At 53.0% G+C, this 18,354-nt stretch overlaps 6 protein-coding genes across 6 annotated transcripts; 2 read left to right on the top strand and 4 right to left on the bottom strand.

The window, feature by feature from the left end:
- Positions 1 to 713: 713 nt before the first annotated feature.
- On the bottom strand, positions 714 to 3,175 carry ALTATR162_LOCUS10838 (uncharacterized protein; the record flags this gene model as incomplete). Its single annotated transcript, XM_043318478.1, has 4 exons — positions 714 to 1,732; positions 1,783 to 1,866; positions 1,935 to 2,549; positions 2,596 to 3,175. The coding sequence occupies 4 exons, from the start codon at positions 3,173 to 3,175 to the stop codon at positions 714 to 716; spliced, it is 2,298 nt and encodes a 765-aa protein (XP_043174413.1).
- Positions 3,176 to 4,099: 924 nt separating this feature from the next.
- On the bottom strand, positions 4,100 to 8,089 carry ALTATR162_LOCUS10837 (uncharacterized protein; the record flags this gene model as incomplete). Its single annotated transcript, XM_043318477.1, has 2 exons — positions 4,100 to 4,926; positions 4,984 to 8,089. The coding sequence occupies 2 exons, from the start codon at positions 8,087 to 8,089 to the stop codon at positions 4,100 to 4,102; spliced, it is 3,933 nt and encodes a 1,310-aa protein (XP_043174412.1).
- A 29-nt stretch (positions 8,090 to 8,118) lies between these two features.
- Positions 8,119 to 8,820, bottom strand: ALTATR162_LOCUS10836 (uncharacterized protein; the record flags this gene model as incomplete). Its single annotated transcript, XM_043318476.1, has 1 exon — positions 8,119 to 8,820. The coding sequence occupies one exon, from the start codon at positions 8,818 to 8,820 to the stop codon at positions 8,119 to 8,121; it is 702 nt and encodes a 233-aa protein (XP_043174411.1).
- Positions 8,821 to 12,022: 3,202 nt separating this feature from the next.
- On the bottom strand, positions 12,023 to 12,515 carry ALTATR162_LOCUS10835 (uncharacterized protein; the record flags this gene model as incomplete). The annotated part of the gene is made up of 3 exons (XM_043318475.1): positions 12,023 to 12,085; positions 12,174 to 12,458; positions 12,513 to 12,515. The coding sequence occupies 3 exons, from the start codon at positions 12,513 to 12,515 to the stop codon at positions 12,023 to 12,025; spliced, it is 351 nt and encodes a 116-aa protein (XP_043174410.1).
- Positions 12,516 to 12,763: 248 nt separating this feature from the next.
- On the top strand, positions 12,764 to 14,043 carry ALTATR162_LOCUS10834 (uncharacterized protein; the record flags this gene model as incomplete). Its single annotated transcript, XM_043318474.1, has 7 exons — positions 12,764 to 12,874; positions 12,929 to 13,023; positions 13,077 to 13,162; positions 13,219 to 13,230; positions 13,293 to 13,400; positions 13,465 to 13,646; positions 13,687 to 14,043. 7 exons carry the CDS (start codon positions 12,764 to 12,766, stop codon positions 14,041 to 14,043), a joined length of 951 nt encoding a protein of 316 aa, XP_043174409.1.
- A 1,034-nt stretch (positions 14,044 to 15,077) lies between these two features.
- ALTATR162_LOCUS10833 (uncharacterized protein) lies at positions 15,078 to 17,257 on the top strand (the record flags this gene model as incomplete). Its single annotated transcript, XM_043318473.1, has 3 exons — positions 15,078 to 15,286; positions 15,338 to 16,668; positions 16,749 to 17,257. The coding sequence occupies 3 exons, from the start codon at positions 15,078 to 15,080 to the stop codon at positions 17,255 to 17,257; spliced, it is 2,049 nt and encodes a 682-aa protein (XP_043174408.1).
- Positions 17,258 to 18,354: the final 1,097 nt, after the last annotated feature.

Raw genomic sequence — 18,354 nt, 5'->3', positions numbered from 1 at the left:
TTTTTGTTGCAGGAGTGCAAGGGAGTAGATTGGGAGGTGGGTGAAGCAAGTGTGGATAATGGGTGTTCAATCGTTAGATTGTTCGTTGTTGTTCAAAATGATGATACCATTGAACGTTTAATTTAGCTCTAGTTTAGCTTTAGTTTTGGCGTAGTAAAATTGAACTTGTGCACGTCATTTCAGCTAAAGTAGTGAGGCTTCAGTCTTGAGTGAGAAATACTACAATGTAGGGAATGCGAGTGGGAACTACGTCAAGCATCCTAGCGAGGACACATGTCCTTCCCAGCGATACGTAAATCTCGCCTCAGCCAGATTGGGTCTTCTTGAAAACAGCGTGTCAACACTATAATCTACCGATCAGCCAAGATATCGTCAGATGTCACAAATATTGGTTTTACCAATTCAACGCTCTCCGTGCGAATTAGTTAGTATATGATACTATCAAGTCACCAATCGAACTACAAGATGGTATGTATAATCCGTCAATTTTTCCCCATGAAAAGGCCTCAGGTAGAATGCTATAATCAACGAAACATCAAAACATCTACGTCCCTGTTGAAAACTAAAGGCGACGTCCGACGCAAAACGCCATGCTTCCCAACATATCAATACACGAGAAAATACCAACTTATACAAACGACAGAATAGAAAGCTTGTTTTCCTCCTTCCCCCCTCCCCACCACACAACAGCTCTCCACAGCAACATGCACCAACTACGCCATCCTAGGTAACGGCGGAAGGGTACTAGAATCCCACCTCCTCTCACCCTCCATATCAACATCCTCGTCGCTGTCCTCTTCACTCGCATCTTCCAACGCCTCCCTCCTCTCCATCTCATCCACATCCATCAAATCACCATCGTCATCCTCGTCATCTTCATCCTCACTACCCATGACAGGTCTCCCCTCATTCACATCCGGTAACCCACTACTCCTCTCCCCCTTGGGTCTCCCTCTAGACGCACTCTTACCACCCTCCCAGCGATCCAGACGACGCAAAGCTCTGCTAAGCATCTTAGCGCGATAGTAGGATTCCTCGCCGTGGTCGTTGACTTCGCCGCCGAAATCCAAGGGAACGAGGCCAGAGGGCATGGGTGGCGGTGTTTTGGTGCCGAGTTCATAGTCGGGGAGTTGAGCGAATTGTGCGTGCGATTCTTCATCTGTATCATAGCCGTCTGCCATACCTTTGCAGCGGATCCAGCTGCGCATGAAGGGGTTGGCTTTGCGGCGGCGTTTAGCGGCGGCGGCGTACTCGATGCGGATTCCGCGGTCGAGGATGACATCTACGCGTCGCCGACGGTATTGCTCGACGGCGAGTTGGTGTTGTGTGAGGGGACGTGTGCGTTTGTGAGAGGGATCAGACCCGTTGAGTGGGAGGTAGAAGCCGTGTGGACCGTTGAAGGTGGGCGCGGATGTAGAGGGAGATTGGCCGTCTTGCGAGGTTGGACCGTCGAGTTTGGTCTTGAAGCTACGTGCTGCTGGTGTTCCCCCGGCACCTATCCCTGATGTGCGATTGCGCGACCAGTTCCCGCGGCCGGGCCCCTTGGGTGCGGGAGAAGAGGCGGGTCCATCTTCGTTGAGGAGGGTGTTGATGCGCATGTTAGGCGTGGCCACCTTCTTGGCTGTGTTATAGACGCTGTTCGGAGGGGATGCTGACCGGGTACGGTCGGTGTCTGAGGGGTAATCTCGTTCGATGATCGATTTGGCAAGCTTGCCACGTCCTCTCGCGGAGCCTGCTGTTGTTAGATCGGTACTATCTTGGAGATCAAGTATAGAGGCTTACCATGGGATGGCGATTGTCTGTCACGGCCAGGTGTCGAAGCACCATCATCGGCGGCTATTGAGAAGACCGGGTTTTGGTTGAAACCTAGGGAAATGTTAGGAATGGTCGGAGCTGAGTCTTGTCGCAACTTCGGTACTCATGAAAAACAGTACTCACCCTTTTGTTCGTCCGCTTTGGGCCTGTGACAACTGGCGCCATGTCGCTTGCCAATATAGCTGTTCTCTCCTTGCGCTTGATCTCACCAAATGCCTTCTCCTCGGTCGAATCGACGTTCTCCAGCGCCTCCTGCTCAGGCGAAAGTATTTCAAAGGGCGGACACTTGATTGGGAACTCTGCCGTAGTCGGGTCATCAGGCGGTCCCATCTGTCCAGGGCCAAAAGGATTGTTCTCGGCAGCTTCTTTGGTGAAGTCGCTCTCAAGATACCACCACATGAGCCATAGGAAGGCTGTGGCTCTGCTCTTACTGCTCAGGTTGGAGCGCATGACGAGGTCGAAGAAGTCGCGAGGCGGGAAGAAGTGTAGTTCTGAGATCTTGGGTGCGTATTGTGACAGAACGAAGATGAGGTTGACCGGGTTCGTGCGCGGTATGGAAGCTGCCATTATTTCCTCGATGGTGCTGGGCTGCTCATGGTCTTCAGTCGCTCCCTTTAGGATAGACTTCAACCGCGGCGCATCCTGAAGCTGCTTGTAGGCATTGGGATCTTGGTGGGCTTGGAGCGAGGGGATGGAGTGGTAGGTTCGTAGCTGGGCGCGCATCTCTGGGAAGACTGTTGTTTGTTAGGGAAGGTCTGCAAGTGGGTATATGTGGCCTACAATTCAGGGTAGTGTTCATGCGCCCGACGTTGACCAGCAGACACACCATGGCCATGTTGATGGCAGCCGGGCGCTCAGTCAGCAGCTTGTCCTTCAGGATCTTGCTGCACTTGCTGCTCTTGGCCATGGCATCGAGGTAGATGTCGGCAAACGTGTGGCCGCTGGTGCTGTCGGATTGCTTGGTGAAGACGCGCTTGTCGTCCTCGAAGACGAGCTTGAGGAAGTCGAACTGGATGTCCTTGCGCCACAGCGGGATGCCATCGTCCTTCTTCAAATGCTTGATCTTATTCCCACTGTAGACGGACGACACGCTCCCGTTGGCATTGCGGCGGGTCGTCGTGGTTGTTGCCGTGTAGTATGGTCGCGCAGGGTCGTTGTCGTTGGCTGGCCGCGAGGCATCTGGCGCATCGCCGCCAGCTTCGCTCTCATCGGGGACAGGCGTGTTTGCTTGCGATGCGTCGGGCTTGGAGTCGTCCATTTGGGGGTCTGCGGCCAGGATGTGTCGCAAGCTGTTTCTCGAGTCGGGCTCGTCGGCGCGCGGAGGCAGAGGTGCGGTTGTCGCAGCAGGCCTGTCGTCCATGACGAAGACGCGGTTCGGGGATTAGCTTTGGGTGCTCTGTGTACGGTTCCACTAGTCCTGTGCTGGTTGCGCTGTGGGATGGGATTGGCCCTGTGTCGCCTGAGCTTGCGACCTGGCTTGCTATCCCTGTGGCGCGACTTTGGGATCTGAGATGGTGTGTCTCAAGCCTTGCGCGTCTCGAACAAGCAAGAAAGCGTGTCGCAACCTCAACTACTGCGAGAATAGCTAGTCAGCCGTCAATCGCGAAGGAGGAAGATGCATCAGTGCGGGAAGCGCATCCAAGCCCAAGCTTAGACGCTAAGACCCCGAACCAACGGATGCCACTCAACGCGATTCCATCACGAATCCCCTCGGCGATAGCCAAACCTTCCGCCGATGAGGTTCTAGACACATCGCGCTATATCTCGCAGAGAAACTCATTTTCCTTCTTCCATTATCACTGTAATCAATTTCATCTCAAGGTAACGAACAAGATGACTTTGAATATTTATGTAAAATTCTTTTCATTTCCCATCTGTAGTGGTCGGCTCTGTTTGCATAACCTCTACCCATGAAGCACGCCAAAGATATAACATAAAGTAACCAGGATATCTCAGCGAAGGTAGAAAACTAAAAACACACAAAATGCGCCACGCTAAAGCCAAGGCCAAGCTGTCGCAGAAATAATGGGAAGGGATGGGGTATGCAAATGAGAAAAGCATGCACAACTCCTCGCGAGTCGATTTTGCTTCCTCGCCCATGCAAAAAACGCCTGGTATCGCTGGATATACATACAAGAGCCGAAAAAAGGAAGAAGAGCCAAAGTCCGAAGTAGCCAAGGATCCAGTCCGTGGTCCTGAATTAAGAATCCAAAAATTAAACACAAATCTTGGTATACATCCTCATGTATCATTGTTGTCGCCAATTCGACCCGACGGCTTGCGCTCAGTCGAATGCCGTTTCTTCTCGTACCATTAGGGGGTTGGTGTTGTTTTGAGAGTACATTCGTGGATCGTATCGTCCGTCTCCCCGTTGAGGGTTGGGTCCACCTGGGCCTTTGCGTTGGCCCCCCATGCCCATGTTCATCAGAAGCATGCCGCTTTCTCGTTTTCGCTGCCGCTGTTCTCGAGCTCCGCCGGATTGTACGGCTCCGTTCAAGCTACCGTACCCCTCCCCAGAGTTGTATGGTTGATCGTAGGCTGGAGTATCGTAGCTGGGTCGCATTGGAATGAAGCCTGAATCATAGCCACTGTATTGACCTTGTTGTTGCTGCTGCTGCTGCTGCTGCTGCTGCTGCTGTTGTTGTTGTTGTTGCTGATATTGCTGTGGAGGTTGTGGGGGTGGATAGTTGGGAGCACTGTTTCCTTGATAACTTTGGGGCGGTCGATCCATACGCTGCTGGAAGGTGGTCTCGTTGTACGCAGGCGTTGGGAGATCGGAGAACATCTGCCTCCGTGGAGATCGAATGGCGTCGTCGCCTAGGTGAGAAGTGTTGTTCCGGATCTCATGGATTGGGGAACTTGCTTCATCGAGAGCAGTACCAAAGATGTCGGTGTAGTCAGTCAAGAAGAAAGATATCAATGGAGCTGGAATGTTCAGAGTAGGTGCAAACACTATGCCGACATTTCGCACGGTCATCTTGTTCACCCCGGAGTTGTCCACAATCTCAATTAGGAACGACGCCAGGTGTCGCAACAACTCGAAGTTGGGCCTGGGAAGCTTGTGCACGAGAACGTTGAAGCTCTGGATCTTCTTACTACGTTCGTCCATGTCTAAAACGTGTCAGTACATGGCCCGATTGATCAAGTTCATCCAGAAGAAACACTTACCGAGAACTTTGAGGAAGTCGAGATGCAGTTCCCGAGTTAGAACAGAAGCTGGTAGTTCTCGCAGGTACAGCTTGAGGAGCGATGCCACAGCGTGAACATCATAGTATTGCCCGTCCAGAAGCTTGATATCTCCTTCGTTGTTAAACCGATCACGCAGGCCCTTGATGACAATGTTCGACCCACTAAGCCTGAAGATACCTTCTTCGCTAATCGCCTTCTTTGCTCGAAGGTACTCCAAGCACCTGTAGACGACAGCCGGTAGCGCCACATTGACACCGTCAGGCTGTGTGAATTCCACGGCTTCCATAAGCGGAATGCCGAAGACGCTGCGGCCTGGAGGTAGGCGATGTTCCATGGTTGGCTGCAGAGGGGTACTGACTTGTACCGGTGCAAGATCGGAGGAACCGCCACGACCTCTGAAGCCGAATATGCTGCGTTTCTTGTCCTTGACTGCCGTAGGTCCCCCCATCAGTTTGCTACCCCAACTCTCAGAGTCCTTGATGGGAGTGCCGTTGCTGGGCCCAGAGATAGCAGGATAGTGACCTGAGTTGTCCTGTAGAAAAGATGATTCCTTAGGTGACCCTCGGGAAGGCTTTTCCGTCATCATGTCTCGGTGGTTGGGACCTCGAACAGGGGCTTGGGCTTGAACGGCATCGTCATAACTGAGACCCTGTAAGCGATCTTGCTCTGCCACATCAGGGCTTTCTCTCCGCTGAGAGCGCGTCGAGTCTTGGCTGGCCTGCTGCTTCTGGAGACGTGTAGTAGAGGGGACGTGAATTTCGATTGGCGAGGTTTCATCTGGTATGTCGACATGTTGCAAAAGCGCCTCAACCCAAGCATCTCGCTCTTCATCGTTTTCCGCACACAACACATGACGAACTAAGCTTGTCGAGTCTTTCCGCTTTGGCTCCAAGATGAGGAAGGCGTGTCGATATTGGTTGTCCTCAGAGTCGTCCTTTCGTTGTGGCGATTGGTTTGACTGCTGTTGTGACTGTTTCCCGATTTGTGCGTTTTGCAACTTGATCGTTCCTAAATGCGCACCACCTTCACCCTCAAAGTACCTGAACTCTGAGCCATCCAGGACAAAGAACCGCGCTTTCCAGCCTCCGAAGTTCTTACCACGCTTGGTAAGGTAACCCACCTTGCGCTGCGTCCTCTGAACAGACACTGTTGGACCTGGGGTAGGCTCGGGGGCCAATCTGTCGCCGGCTTGTGCGCCAATGACATCAGTGGATAGGTAATCGCACACAATCAAGGCCGTTCTTTCGTTCATGGGGGTTTCCAGGACAGTATCGAAGTATTCGTTGAGGGCGACCCTTCGAGCATCAATCTTGGCAGGCGCATGACCCCCGAAAAGACCGCGATCTGGAAGTTGTCCCTGGAAGTCGCACAGGGATCTCAGCTGGGAATCTAGAGAGGGCAGCGTAGCGATTGTCTTCTCCACGCGCCAAAGCTGTTTGTTATCAGAGCGAGCGTAAACAGCGAGAATAAAGACAGGGTCCTCCTCTTGTGGTCTTGGGGCTAGCATGCTCATACGGGACGGCCGAAGGCGGGATGAGAAGACCTTCACTTGAATAGAGGGTAGCGCATTGGGAGGCAGCAAGAGTCCAGGGTACTGATCTGAGACGAGTCCTCGATAGACGTGTTCTGCATCAGGAACATCGTTCAAGGTAGGGCTACTCGATGGCGATTCTGGACTAGGTTGCGCACCTGGTACTGTCAAAAGGCCTGTAGACGCTTCTTTGCGGAGCTGATTGGACTGCTGACTCTGATTGACCGGAGGAGATTGATACGACTGAGGTGTATTCGGAGGGAGAGGAACTTGTTGCTGCACTGTCCGCCCAGCTGGTTGATTGGTAGCAGTTGGCGACATGGGCGGTGATGCTATTGACTGCTTGGGGTTCCTCGGTAGTGGTGACCCAAGTGGCCTGTCGGTAGGCCTAGGACTAGAAGGAAGTCCTGGACTCATGAGTGGTGATGCGACACTTCGGTTCGCCATCATAGAACTATCCGAATTTGCAGGACTAAGAAGAGCGTTTAAAGAGTTGGCTGGTGGGTGACGGGGAGAGAGTGGAAGGCCCGATTGCAGCGCATTGAACTGTCGCGGCGAAAGGGGAACCGGGACCGCCTGAGGTTGATCGCTTGCTGGTGTTTCAGAAGGCGTCGCTTGTTTGCTCTTGCTTTCGCTTTTCTTCTTCTTCGACTTGCTCCTAGCTTCCTCGTCTTGCGAATACAGAGCTTCGCGTACCCGATCATCTTCCTCACGGGTCTTTCTCCTTCCCCGCAACTCTACAACAGGTATCTCATCCACTTCCAATGTATCGTCATAATCTGAATCGACATCGTCGCCATGTACGGCTTGGTGGAGATGTGCGCTGGTGGTTATGGGTTTCGAGAGGTTGAGCGGAGCTGGCGGAGCCTTGCGCAGAGGTTGCGGAGTCTTTCTTGGAGGCGATTCAAAGCCGTCGCCGCCAATGACAGGCGTGGCCTGAATCAGAGATATCTGTGGAGGCTGGAGTTGTGAATCGCCTGGAACCAGCGTCACATCGGAGGTATTCTGAGGAGGCGTAGTTGGCTTCGGTGCCTGTTCTGAGTGTTGAGCAGCATCGCTGGGTTGTAGCAATATGGCGTCGAGGCCGAGACCCTTGCTACCAAGGCTAAGGGGTTGCACAGAGTAGTCGGTGGGTGAATTTACTGCTGATGACAGATTTGATGCGGTGGAATGAGATGGCGACGTCGCTAGTTGTGAGTCTGGTATGAGCTGTGGTGCCGGGTGCTCTTGTGTCAAGGGCGATGTCTTGTGCTCTACGGCTTTCGTGTCGCTGAGTTTAGCGAATTCGCCAGTTGGCTCGCTGAGGGCTGGCGACTGGCTCGTCTCGCGTTCCACGACTGAGTCGAAGGTGTCGGACTTCTGTAGTGAACCAGGACCTGGTGGTACCTGTTCAGCGTACTCCTTGAATTTCCTGCGGTAGCGGTCCTTGTCCTTCAATGCGCGCTCCAGGTCTTTCTGCAACCCGATGATCATGGACCGTTGCTTCTCAACCAGCCGCCAGAGTTGCGCGTTGTGACTTGACGTATTTTGCTTCTCCTTCCACAATGCTAGCATCGCAGCCTCTGGTGAGCCTGCTGTGGCTATCAAAGCGGCCATATCTGGGGGTTCGCGGTGCTCGTATCTTGCGATGGTCGGGGCGCATGGTTGGCAGGAGGGCGGTTCTGGGAGGCAGTCGAGGATAGTGATGATGCTGCTGAGTCTATTGAGGGGTTGCGGACAGGCACCGTCGGTCTCGTCTCAGGTCGGTTCGGCCGCGATGGTGGAGGCATGGTGACAGGTGACGCTGGTGGGGAAATTCCAGCCGAGGACAGCGTGGGCGACGACACCTGCCGGAGTTTTGCATACGCAGACGGCCTCGAAGGCTGCGTGAAGTTTGGGGCAGCGACGTTGGGTGGTGTAGGGGGATGCGCTGGCTTGGTTGGGCGAATGGGCGAGGTGTGATGTTGCTCCTCCGCAAGCAATGCGTCAAGCTTCTCGCGCGGACTACGCGGTTCGTCGAAGCGGGGTGAGTCTTGATAGGACGACTGCTGATATGAGGACCCGTTATTGCCAGTTGGATACAGCGGAGTCGGGACAGGCTTGCGACGTCCTCGGATTTGGTGTTGCTCGTCTGTAGTGGCCGGCACGTTGTGCGAGCGCGTCGAGTCGTCGCGAAGGCTGCGAATACTCTCCGCAAGGGACGGCGAGGATAGAGAGTGGAAAGGTGACGACGGTTGGTGCTGAGGAATACGATGTGCCGTTGGACTTTCCTGAAGCATATGCATGTCTGTATTCGTCGCCGCCATGTTCAAGTCTCAAACGGGCTAGCCGACGACCGGGATATCTGGTCGACAGTATAGCAGATAGTTAGTGGGGATTAGTGTTTCGGTGACGCTCTGAGTGTCTGGTGAAATCAAAGCTGCCACGCTCAGCAGTCTCGTCAGCATCTGGGCGTCCCGCGCAGCTTGAGACAAGTCTCCGTCAGAAGGAGCAGCCGGAACAGAAGAGATTTGGGCTTGTAGACTGGTGGGTTCTCATTCGGCGCCATAACCGCCCTTGTAGGAGCCGGGCCAAATTCAAGCCTGGGACCTGCAGCAGAAGCGAGCCCTGGAGGCCTTTGTCTCCATGATCGCCTCCGCAGGCCCTGATGGCTGTGTCCCCTCACGTTTGAGATATGCCCAAAGCCATTTGCATCCTAGTCGACAACATGCCGGTGTAGGCGCCAAAAGCGTGCTTTGGGCTTCTCATTGGTTTAGACCTGTGGCTTGCTAGCCTTAATAAACTACGAGCTATCATCCACTGACGGTCTTGTGCAGAAACGAGATGTCCGCGTGGTCTGCTGTCGCTGGTGCCCGCAGTCAAGCTGACAGCAGCCTGACAAGGCGAATTTTGCGAAATACCCACCTATTGGCTGAAAAGCAGATGATTTGGCATACGAGTTCTGAGGGTGTATTGATTCGGCGGTCCAGTAATTTGCGATTCATGGTAGACTCGAAGGTGCATTTCCGCCACACATCTGGCCGTCAATTGGGTCCACGGGTCGTAATCATGTCTCTGGCGCACGGATAGCGTTCGAGTTGAAGGGCTGGGTCGCTGCGGCGAGAAGGATTCTCCAGGCCAAATCGAGGCTAGACCCGTCGATCAGCTGTCATTGGCCCAATCTCTCGTGGCTTAATCAGCCGCAAGCCATAAACTTTGAAAGATGAACGATGTCCGTGTGCCATTGTCAGCAAAAGCACTCTGATCATCCGCTTTGCGTTGCGACCGAATATTCGAGTATCTTCACGCTCCTGCTTGAGACGCTTAATGGTATCGTACGATTCCTACCGACCTACGATTACATCTGAAACCCATCCGCCGTCAAGCGAAGTGTGCTGCAGGGAGCCGCTGATAGCTCCACGACTAGCCCTTAACAGTCGACGCATGGTGATCACAAGCTGCACGCCAAAGCCAAGGCTAGATTAACAATATTCCTTCGCAACACTGTATCAGGGGTAACTCGAGTGCAAGAAGCCGAGAAACGTCTTTTGTTTTTCTGTTTCTGAACTAGTACCCGCAGCGTGCCGTGGAGATGAAGTGTGACTGAAGTCTGGAACGAACATCATTACTTGGACAAGTAAAGATGCACGGCATGAGCAGCTCTCTTTCGCGGTCCATCAGCATTACTCCTTCGACGGCATTCACATCAACAACCCATGCAGGGTCAACCTGAGGCAGACGCGACCCCAAAGAGGTGGCGAGCATGATCCGGGACAGCTGTTTCCACGCGCGTTGCGTCAATCTGCAAGCTCTCTCCACGTCCAATTATACTTCGCATATCAAAGTTCCGAAAGGCAAGGCCGAAGTATTGTGATCTTCACCACTGCACTTTCGCAGTTTGCTTTCTTCGGGAAAACAAATCATCCATGTTTAAATTGACACCAATTCCGGGCAGAGACAAACATTGACTTCCCTACCATGCTCACACGTTATTGCAGTAAAAGAATCCTGTCCTCGTTTCCAAAGGTAGTCGCTTCGGCGGTATCAATGCATATACATCCATACGAGAGCTTCCGTCCGGGTTGTGAGCTCCCGTCCGACCGCTTATTACCGCCTAGGCCTACAGTTCCTGCCGTCAAACGTGGAGAAGGATAGATCGGATGGTAGGGGAGTGCCAAGCTGTATGCCAATAACGCCTATCGGAACTCCAAGATTGTGTGCGCCATGAAGCAGATGCTGCTTGGGTATCCTGGCATCGCTAGCCCTCACCCGGCAGGTAAACGTCCATGATAACTCTCAAAACGTTTCGGCTTCCGCCCGCCGCAGTAGGGTATCCATCAGCGTGTAATGCTGCACCCAAAGCCGCCAGCGGCACGAGACGTTCCAGTCGAGCGTAAGCGCAAGTAATCGGTGCTGTTATGGGGAAACCCAAAACACTCGTTATGGGCCTCTAGTTCGATGTTACAAGAAGGATAGGCCTACTGAGCGAGTGCCAAGTCAGTGATTGCCCTGGGTACGGCAAAATGTGTAAATGCGGAAGTAGAGTTTTCAGAGTAGTTCTCAGCAAAACAGTATTCCCAATGTGGAAGTTGGGTTTTGTGAAGCATTCGTTTCTTATTGTTCCATTCCGAGACCAACAGTGCACAGCTGCCATACCAACGCAACGAGACAATATATTGAGCAACCACACAATCTTGTCATAGCTGCACTGAGCTTGGAGTCTACAATCCCTATATCTTCAAGGAGGCCCACGATCTGTACAATTACAGGACAACATGGTTGCCATCTAGATTCTGGCAACCAGATCCGGATGAAGCATCTGCTTTTGGATTCATGGTTCCGGCTTCCATACTTCCGACACGACTAGCCTGATAGTTGCGATCAAACATTCGCTAGTCTAATTCGCAAATTTGTTTCGAGATGAGTAAGGTTGCCAACGTTGTAATCTTCCTCATCGGTGTTGACGGCCTCAAGTAACGTTGCAGCCTACCTAGGTCATCATCAATTTCGATCGAAATGCTAGTCGGCTTCCCGCTTGGGACTATTACTATGCTCCCATATACGCGCGAGAGGATTTCGACGGCGGACAGGATCTGCACAGATACACTGTCTTCGAACGGTACGAGGAAGCTTGTTTTACCAAGTTGCACCTATTACTGAAATGTACCCTGACGGTATACATGCTAAGCTACGTTAAAACTCGAATAGTAAAGCAACAGTAGATATCTCTAGAGGGCAATTTCAATGATAGGTACGACCCATATAAAATAAGCTTCTTCATAGATCGCTCGTTCAACATAGGGGAGACTAGACCAGTCCTATAAGAACATTATTGCCAAATATCATATTTCTGGTGTTGTCGAAAGATATGCTCACCCGTGGGGAAAGATGAAGAGATAGCCACTGATGTCTTTAGTGTTATTGAGTCGTTAATGTGCCATGTATTCCTTCTAAATGCGCATCGTACAGGCCTTCCCATGCCCGCATACTGTACAATATCATACACTCGTATGCATGCTGTCTTCCACCTTACAATCCTACTCTTCCAGTACCACCCCGTTCCATCTTGTTCAACCGTCGCGCAGTCGCAATCTACATCCGTTAGCACACATGCCCAACATAATCGCAGCCTCGCTCCCAGGATAAAACATGCCTGTGTCCTTGTTCTCTGACCCCTCACAGGCAAACCCATAGCATGTCTCCTTCCGCGATATGTGCCCATATCCCTCAATCTCCGAATGTCGTCCTGCACTTGCCGCCGTAAATCGTTCTCAATCTTCATATTCGCCAGCTCAGCCGTCAGGTCCATGACTGTCGCGTTTTTCAAGCTGCCAACTTTCGCCCATGGGTGGATGTAGAATTTCGCCATGATGCGCTGCGAGACTGAGGGTCCGATGCCGAAGAAAGATTCGAGGGATCGCTTTACAAGCGTCGCTTCCGTGAAGCTGAAGCCGTTGATGAACACCTGAAACCATCAGTAAGATACTCTCAAGGAGAACTGGACGATTCAGTAGCGTACCATGGCGGATCAGCGTTCCGACGACGAATTCGCGTGTTGAAGTGTCAATTATCTTGTCTGATCTCGAACTCCAGACTTCCGTTTCCCACTAGTCCCGATAAGTCCTAGTTCGATGGTGCGGGCAATCGCTCTGTACCCAGGTAAAACGCAACGTTTCAACATTCACTCCACCATTGCACTTAAGGCAGGGGCTTTCCAAACTATTTAACCCTGTGACTTCCCTCGATTGCTTCCCGACACAATCAGGCATCATGGCTACTATCCAGAGAGCTGTCATCTCGCTCCTCTTGATCCTTTCGATCACCTTTGTCTTCTTTGCTCAGAGCACAGAGGCTGCCAAGGGACCGAAGATCACCCACAAGGTGTGTATAGCTTGCAATTGAGGATATATGGATGGCCTTGCTAACTGGACATAGGTGTACTTCGACATCACCCACGGCGATGAAGAGCTAGGCCGCATCACCATCGGTCTTTACGGCAAGACCGTCCCCAAGACCGCCGAGAACTTCCGGTACGACTGCGTATAATCCCACGTGTAGCTTCTGGGTCTAACAAATACGACAGCGCTCTGGCCACTGGCGAGAAGGGTTTCGGGTACGAGGGCTCTACTTTCCACCGCGTTATCAACAACTTCATGATCCAGGGTGGTGGTAAGTACAACTGATAACACACTCTGAAGAGATTCGCAGTACTGACAAAAGACTAGATTTCACAAAGGGTAGGTCCACGACAGCATGAGCCACACGCGATCCACACACTGACGATGTAATACTTGAATAGGTGACGGAACTGGCGGAAAGAGCATTTATGGCGCCAAGTTCCCTGATGAGAACTTCAAGCTCAAGCACACCCGCAAGGGTCTCCTCAGCATGGCCAATAGTGGAAAGGGCGAGTAACTCCCATGTACGAACTGCCTATGAGACAAATACTGACTTGGTATACCGATCTTTAGACACCAACGGGAGTCAGTTCTTCATCACCACCGTCGTCACCAGCTGGCTCGATGGCCGCCACGTCGTTTTCGGAGAGGTCCTCGAGGGCTACGAGGTCGTGGAGAAGATTGAGAATGTAAAGAAGGGACCTGGAGATAAGCCGGTTGAGACTGTCAAGATCGCCAAGAGTGGCGAGTTCGAGGTGCCAGAGGAAGGTATTCACGCGGAACTCTAGACATCAGTATGCATTCTTTGCTATTGAGTCGATCCCTCAGGTTGGAGAGCTGCTGATAGTTGTACCATTTCTTCAAGATTTATACGGACTTGCTGAACCCGCCATTCCTGGCGACGAACTCGATATCACGGCAACTCCGTCCAAGGATGACGTCGTCAACATTGCTGAAGTATCCCAGGCCTCTGCCACCAAGCCCAAGCTTCCTGGTATGGCTGCTGTTACTGGTTCCGCTGATGGTCTGTCCATGGGCCAAAAGCTTTTCTTTATCGGGGCTGTCGTCGCGGTCTGCGTGCTGTTCTTGAAGTCGCGAAACGGTGGGCAAGGTAACATTATGGGTGGGCTTAAGGAGAAAAGCATGGCCTAGATTACGATGAAATGCAGGAACATTCATTTAATAGACTGTGGTTACGATATGTGATGAACATGAACCATCAAGCACGCCATTCAGGAACAACGTTACACACTTCTAAGAACCTCAAGTCCCTCTTTGCCTACCACAACAACACGCAGTAGGAAAATGAGGTATATAGACAATTGGTTAGAAAGCCTACATGGTTCTTAGATTTTCAGTGTTCCTGTATATTGGGCTATTGTAGGCTGTAGAGCTCTCAGGTTTTATCGCTCTGCACCGGCTCAATTCCTTTCTTGTATAGGATGCAAGCATGTCAAGACGCTAGCTAGGGTGAAGAGGACGGCACGTGAGCCGATACGGACTCCTTGTAGTCCCTGCATTACCCACAGACAATGATGTAAAGCGTTCCAGACACCTCGTTGCTAGCAAAAACAAAACGGTGTTCTGTTGAGTCATCTGGAGGCATGGCACAGGCGCACGAACTGGCCTGGAACCTGCGGAAGAGCCAGGCAAAGTCGCCACTACGTTCACCGAGGACATGTCACAGTGCATGTCGCATGAAAAGCAAGCCTGTTGCAGCACACGACAGGATCCATATGTGACGTTCACCGCTCCCCACTCGCCACAGGCTGAGAACTCTGAGAGGGAGCGCTAGCGCCACTCAGGGTCTAGTGCGGAAAGGGTTCTCCGACACGCTTTTAACTTACCTGCTGCGTTCTCCCTCTTCCCTAACCACCCACTCTCCAAAACTATCTTGTGTGTATTACACAACCTTACAAGCACATTTCCTGTGAAGTCCTTTCTTTTGGTCTTCACTTCTTTACTTCTCGTTTTCCAGGACAGAGGCGTTCCCTTCTTTCCTGACAGAACGAGTCTCAGGCACCCGCCTGCGAGTTACGAGTTTCGTCACTTAGACTTGCCACTTTTCGTCTGTCGCTCACCGCCGAGCCAGCCGAAGTCAGTATATCTGTAATTTGCGACTTGCACATTACATCTGTCGTACACGCAAACACACCCTCAGCCTACTCGACTCAACCTCGCCCATCATGGCTGACCAACTCGACATGGGTCGTCTCAACATAAACGACTCCCAACACAACAACCAGAACGGCTTCAACGGCGAGCGTTCTGCCTACATCCCCCCTCACCTTCGCGGTCGTCCCCAGGGTGGTCCCGGAGGCCCGGCCCCAATGGACGGCCCGCCTCCTCAGATGAACGGCGGTGGTCTCGGTGGCAGCGCCTGGGGACCAGGAGGGTCAGTCAATACCCAAGACACAAAACAGGAAGGTATGCTAACGGGTGACAGTCAGGGTCCTCCCCCTCAGATGAACGGCGGCGGTGGTGCCGGTGGCTGGGCCAACGCACCCAACTTCACTCCCCGCGGCCGCGACGGTCCTCAAGGTGGTGGTGGATGGGGCGGTGCCCCTCGCGGTAACTTCGATCCCAGCGCCTACGGCAAGCCCGGCGGCGGTGGCTCTGGAGGTGCTCGCGGATCTGGTGATGGTGCCTGGAAGGACGGCAAGCACGTTCCCGGCCCGCCCAACCAGCGTCTGGAGCGCGACCTCTTTGGCGTGCCCAACGACCCCTCCAAGCAACACACCGGTATCAACTTCGAGAAGTACGACGATATCCCCGTCGAGGCCTCTGGTCAGGGTGTTCCCGAGCCCGTTACACGTTTCACAAACCCACCTCTCGATGACCACCTGCTGAGCAACATCGAGCTCTCTGGATACAAGGTTCCCACACCCGTACAGAAGTACTCTATTCCCATCGTCATGGGTGGTCGTGATCTCATGGCTTGTGCCCAGACTGGTTCCGGAAAGACTGGTGGTTTCCTCTTCCCCATTCTCGCCCAGGCCTTCCAGAACGGCCCCTCTCCTCCCCCCGCACAGGCTCAGGGTGGCTATGGACGTCAACGCAAGGCCTACCCCACCTCGCTCGTCCTTGCTCCTACCCGTGAGTTGGTCTCCCAAATCTTCGACGAAGCCCGCAAGTTCGCCTACCGCTCTTGGGTCCGCCCTTGTGTCGTCTACGGTGGTGCCGACATTGGCTCCCAGCTTCGCCAGATCGAGCGCGGCTGCGATCTTCTTGTTGCTACCCCCGGCCGTCTTGTCGACTTGATCGAGCGTGGCCGTATCTCCCTCGCTAGCATCAAGTACCTTGTTCTTGACGAGGCTGACCGCATGTTGGACATGGGTTTCGAGCCTCAGATTCGCCGCATCGTTGAGGGTGAGGACATGCCTCCTACCGCTGGCCGCCAGACACTCATGTTCTCGGCCACCTTCCCCCGCGACATTCAGATGCTTGCCCGCGATTTCTTGAAGGACTACATTTTCCTTTCGGTTGGTCGTGTCGGTTCCACTTCTGAGAACATTACCCAGAAGATTGAGTACGTCGAGGACGTTGACAAGCGCTCTGTTCTCCTGGATATCCTCCACACCCACGGTGCTGGTCTTACCTTGATCTTCGTCGAGACCAAGCGTATGGCTGACTCGCTGTCCGACTTCCTCATCAACCAGGGCTTCCCCGCCACCTCCATTCACGGTGACCGCACTCAGCGCGAGCGTGAGAAGGCCCTGGAGATGTTCCGAACTGGACGTTGCCCTATCCTCGTCGCTACTGCTGTAGCTGCCCGAGGTAAGTTTCCCAATACTTTCATCCTTTCAAAAACACATGTATTCTTCAAACCTTGAAATAACCTACTAACTCCTAAAAAGGCTTGGATATCCCGAACGTTACTCATGTGGTCAACTACGACCTGCCTACCGACATTGACGACTACGTTCATCGAATCGGTCGTACTGGACGAGCTGGAAACACTGGTATTGCCACTGCTTTCTTCAACCGCGGCAACCGCGGAGTCGTACGCGACCTCCTTGACCTGTTGAAGGAGGCCAACCAGGAAGTCCCTGGATTCCTCGAGTCCATTGCTCGTGAGGGCTCCGGCTTCGGTGGAGGCCGTGGTGGACGCGGAGGCGGCCGTGGACGTGGTAACGCTGCTACCCGTGACGTTCGTCGCATGGGCGGTGGTGGTGGTGGCTTCGGTGGTGGTGGCCAGTGGGGTGGTGCTCCCCAAGGCGGCTACGGAGGTGGCTACGGCGGCGCTCCCGGCGGTGGCTACGCTCCTCCTGCTCCTGGCGGCTACAGTGGCGGCGGCGGCGGTGGCGGCGGCTTCGGTGGAGGCTACGGCAACCCATCTGGCCCTGGTGGCAACTCTTGGTGGTAAACGTGCATCACACCGCTTCACGATGTAGCCAGCCCGGGACATATTTTCTTCTCTACGATACCCTGGGCCTTCGTGCAGCTGCTACCGATGGCTTGCTTTCGATTTCCTTTATTCTCGGATGTTTTCTGCGAATCTTTCCCGGTTACCGCGGATCGATGCGGAAATCTGGAATCTCATACCCCAACCAGCATATAGACAGCGACTGTTTTTGCGGATCTGCCTGTTTTCGAGCTCTTCTCGCATACGATACCCTTCGACGCACACTTGTCGAGCTCGAACATGGAGGCAGGACCCTCGTCTTTCCCGGAAAGACATGCATTACGAACATTTCACGACTTCGCTCTTTTGCAAGCCTGCTGCTTGGGGAGCTATAGATTCTCGCTTTCCGAGTCGTCCACACGCGGATGACCTCTGAGCATTTTCTTATTTTACGACAAAAGCGATTCCTTTTTCCCGGTCATACCCTTCGGCGACAACGTCTTTCTTGTCGTCCTTGCGTCGCTCAGTCTCTCCACACGCGGAGAGTAGCAGCATGACCCTGTTTCGGACGACAGAAAAGTTTCCTGCATAGATGGCGTTCATGAAGGTCCATCCACGACCCAACCTTTTTACGAAGGAAGATACCCCCGGTTCTTTGTGGTAACCATCATGGTGGCTGTCTTTCCAAGGCCAGCTCGGCAGTGGGATTTAGAAGCTCATTTGGTTTGCATGCACATGTGCGCGGACCTGACCCAATGACTTGGGTGGAAGGAATTTCATAAAAGTATAGTTTCGAGCAGATGATTAGTTATATAGACTAGTATGGGCTGCCAACATGCGCAACCTGTACAATGCATGCGATTTCATACTTGCAAATCTTTTCCACCAAACGCAGTGATGTTAAAGACCACAGCTCTAGGCTAAGTGGTATCGCACGGTCCAGGTGATGTGGTCTGGTTATCTGTAGCTGTTATTCCAGCTCATGTTCTTCATCCACAATATTGCGAATGCACTTAGGCTACGTTCTGGCAACGTGGGACCCAGAGACGATTGTGGCTTCACTAGGTGGTGGCTCTTTCCCAGTCGTCAGCATCCTTACCTGCCATCTAGCTTTGTCG

The sequence above is a fragment of the Alternaria atra genome, assembly GCF_907166805.1.
Source record: "Alternaria atra isolate CS162 genome assembly, contig: 34, whole genome shotgun sequence".
Classification (NCBI taxonomy): domain Eukaryota; kingdom Fungi; phylum Ascomycota; class Dothideomycetes; order Pleosporales; family Pleosporaceae; genus Alternaria; species Alternaria atra.
Note: the sequence above shows the minus strand (reverse complement) of the source record. Positions and strands in the feature narration are given on the sequence as shown.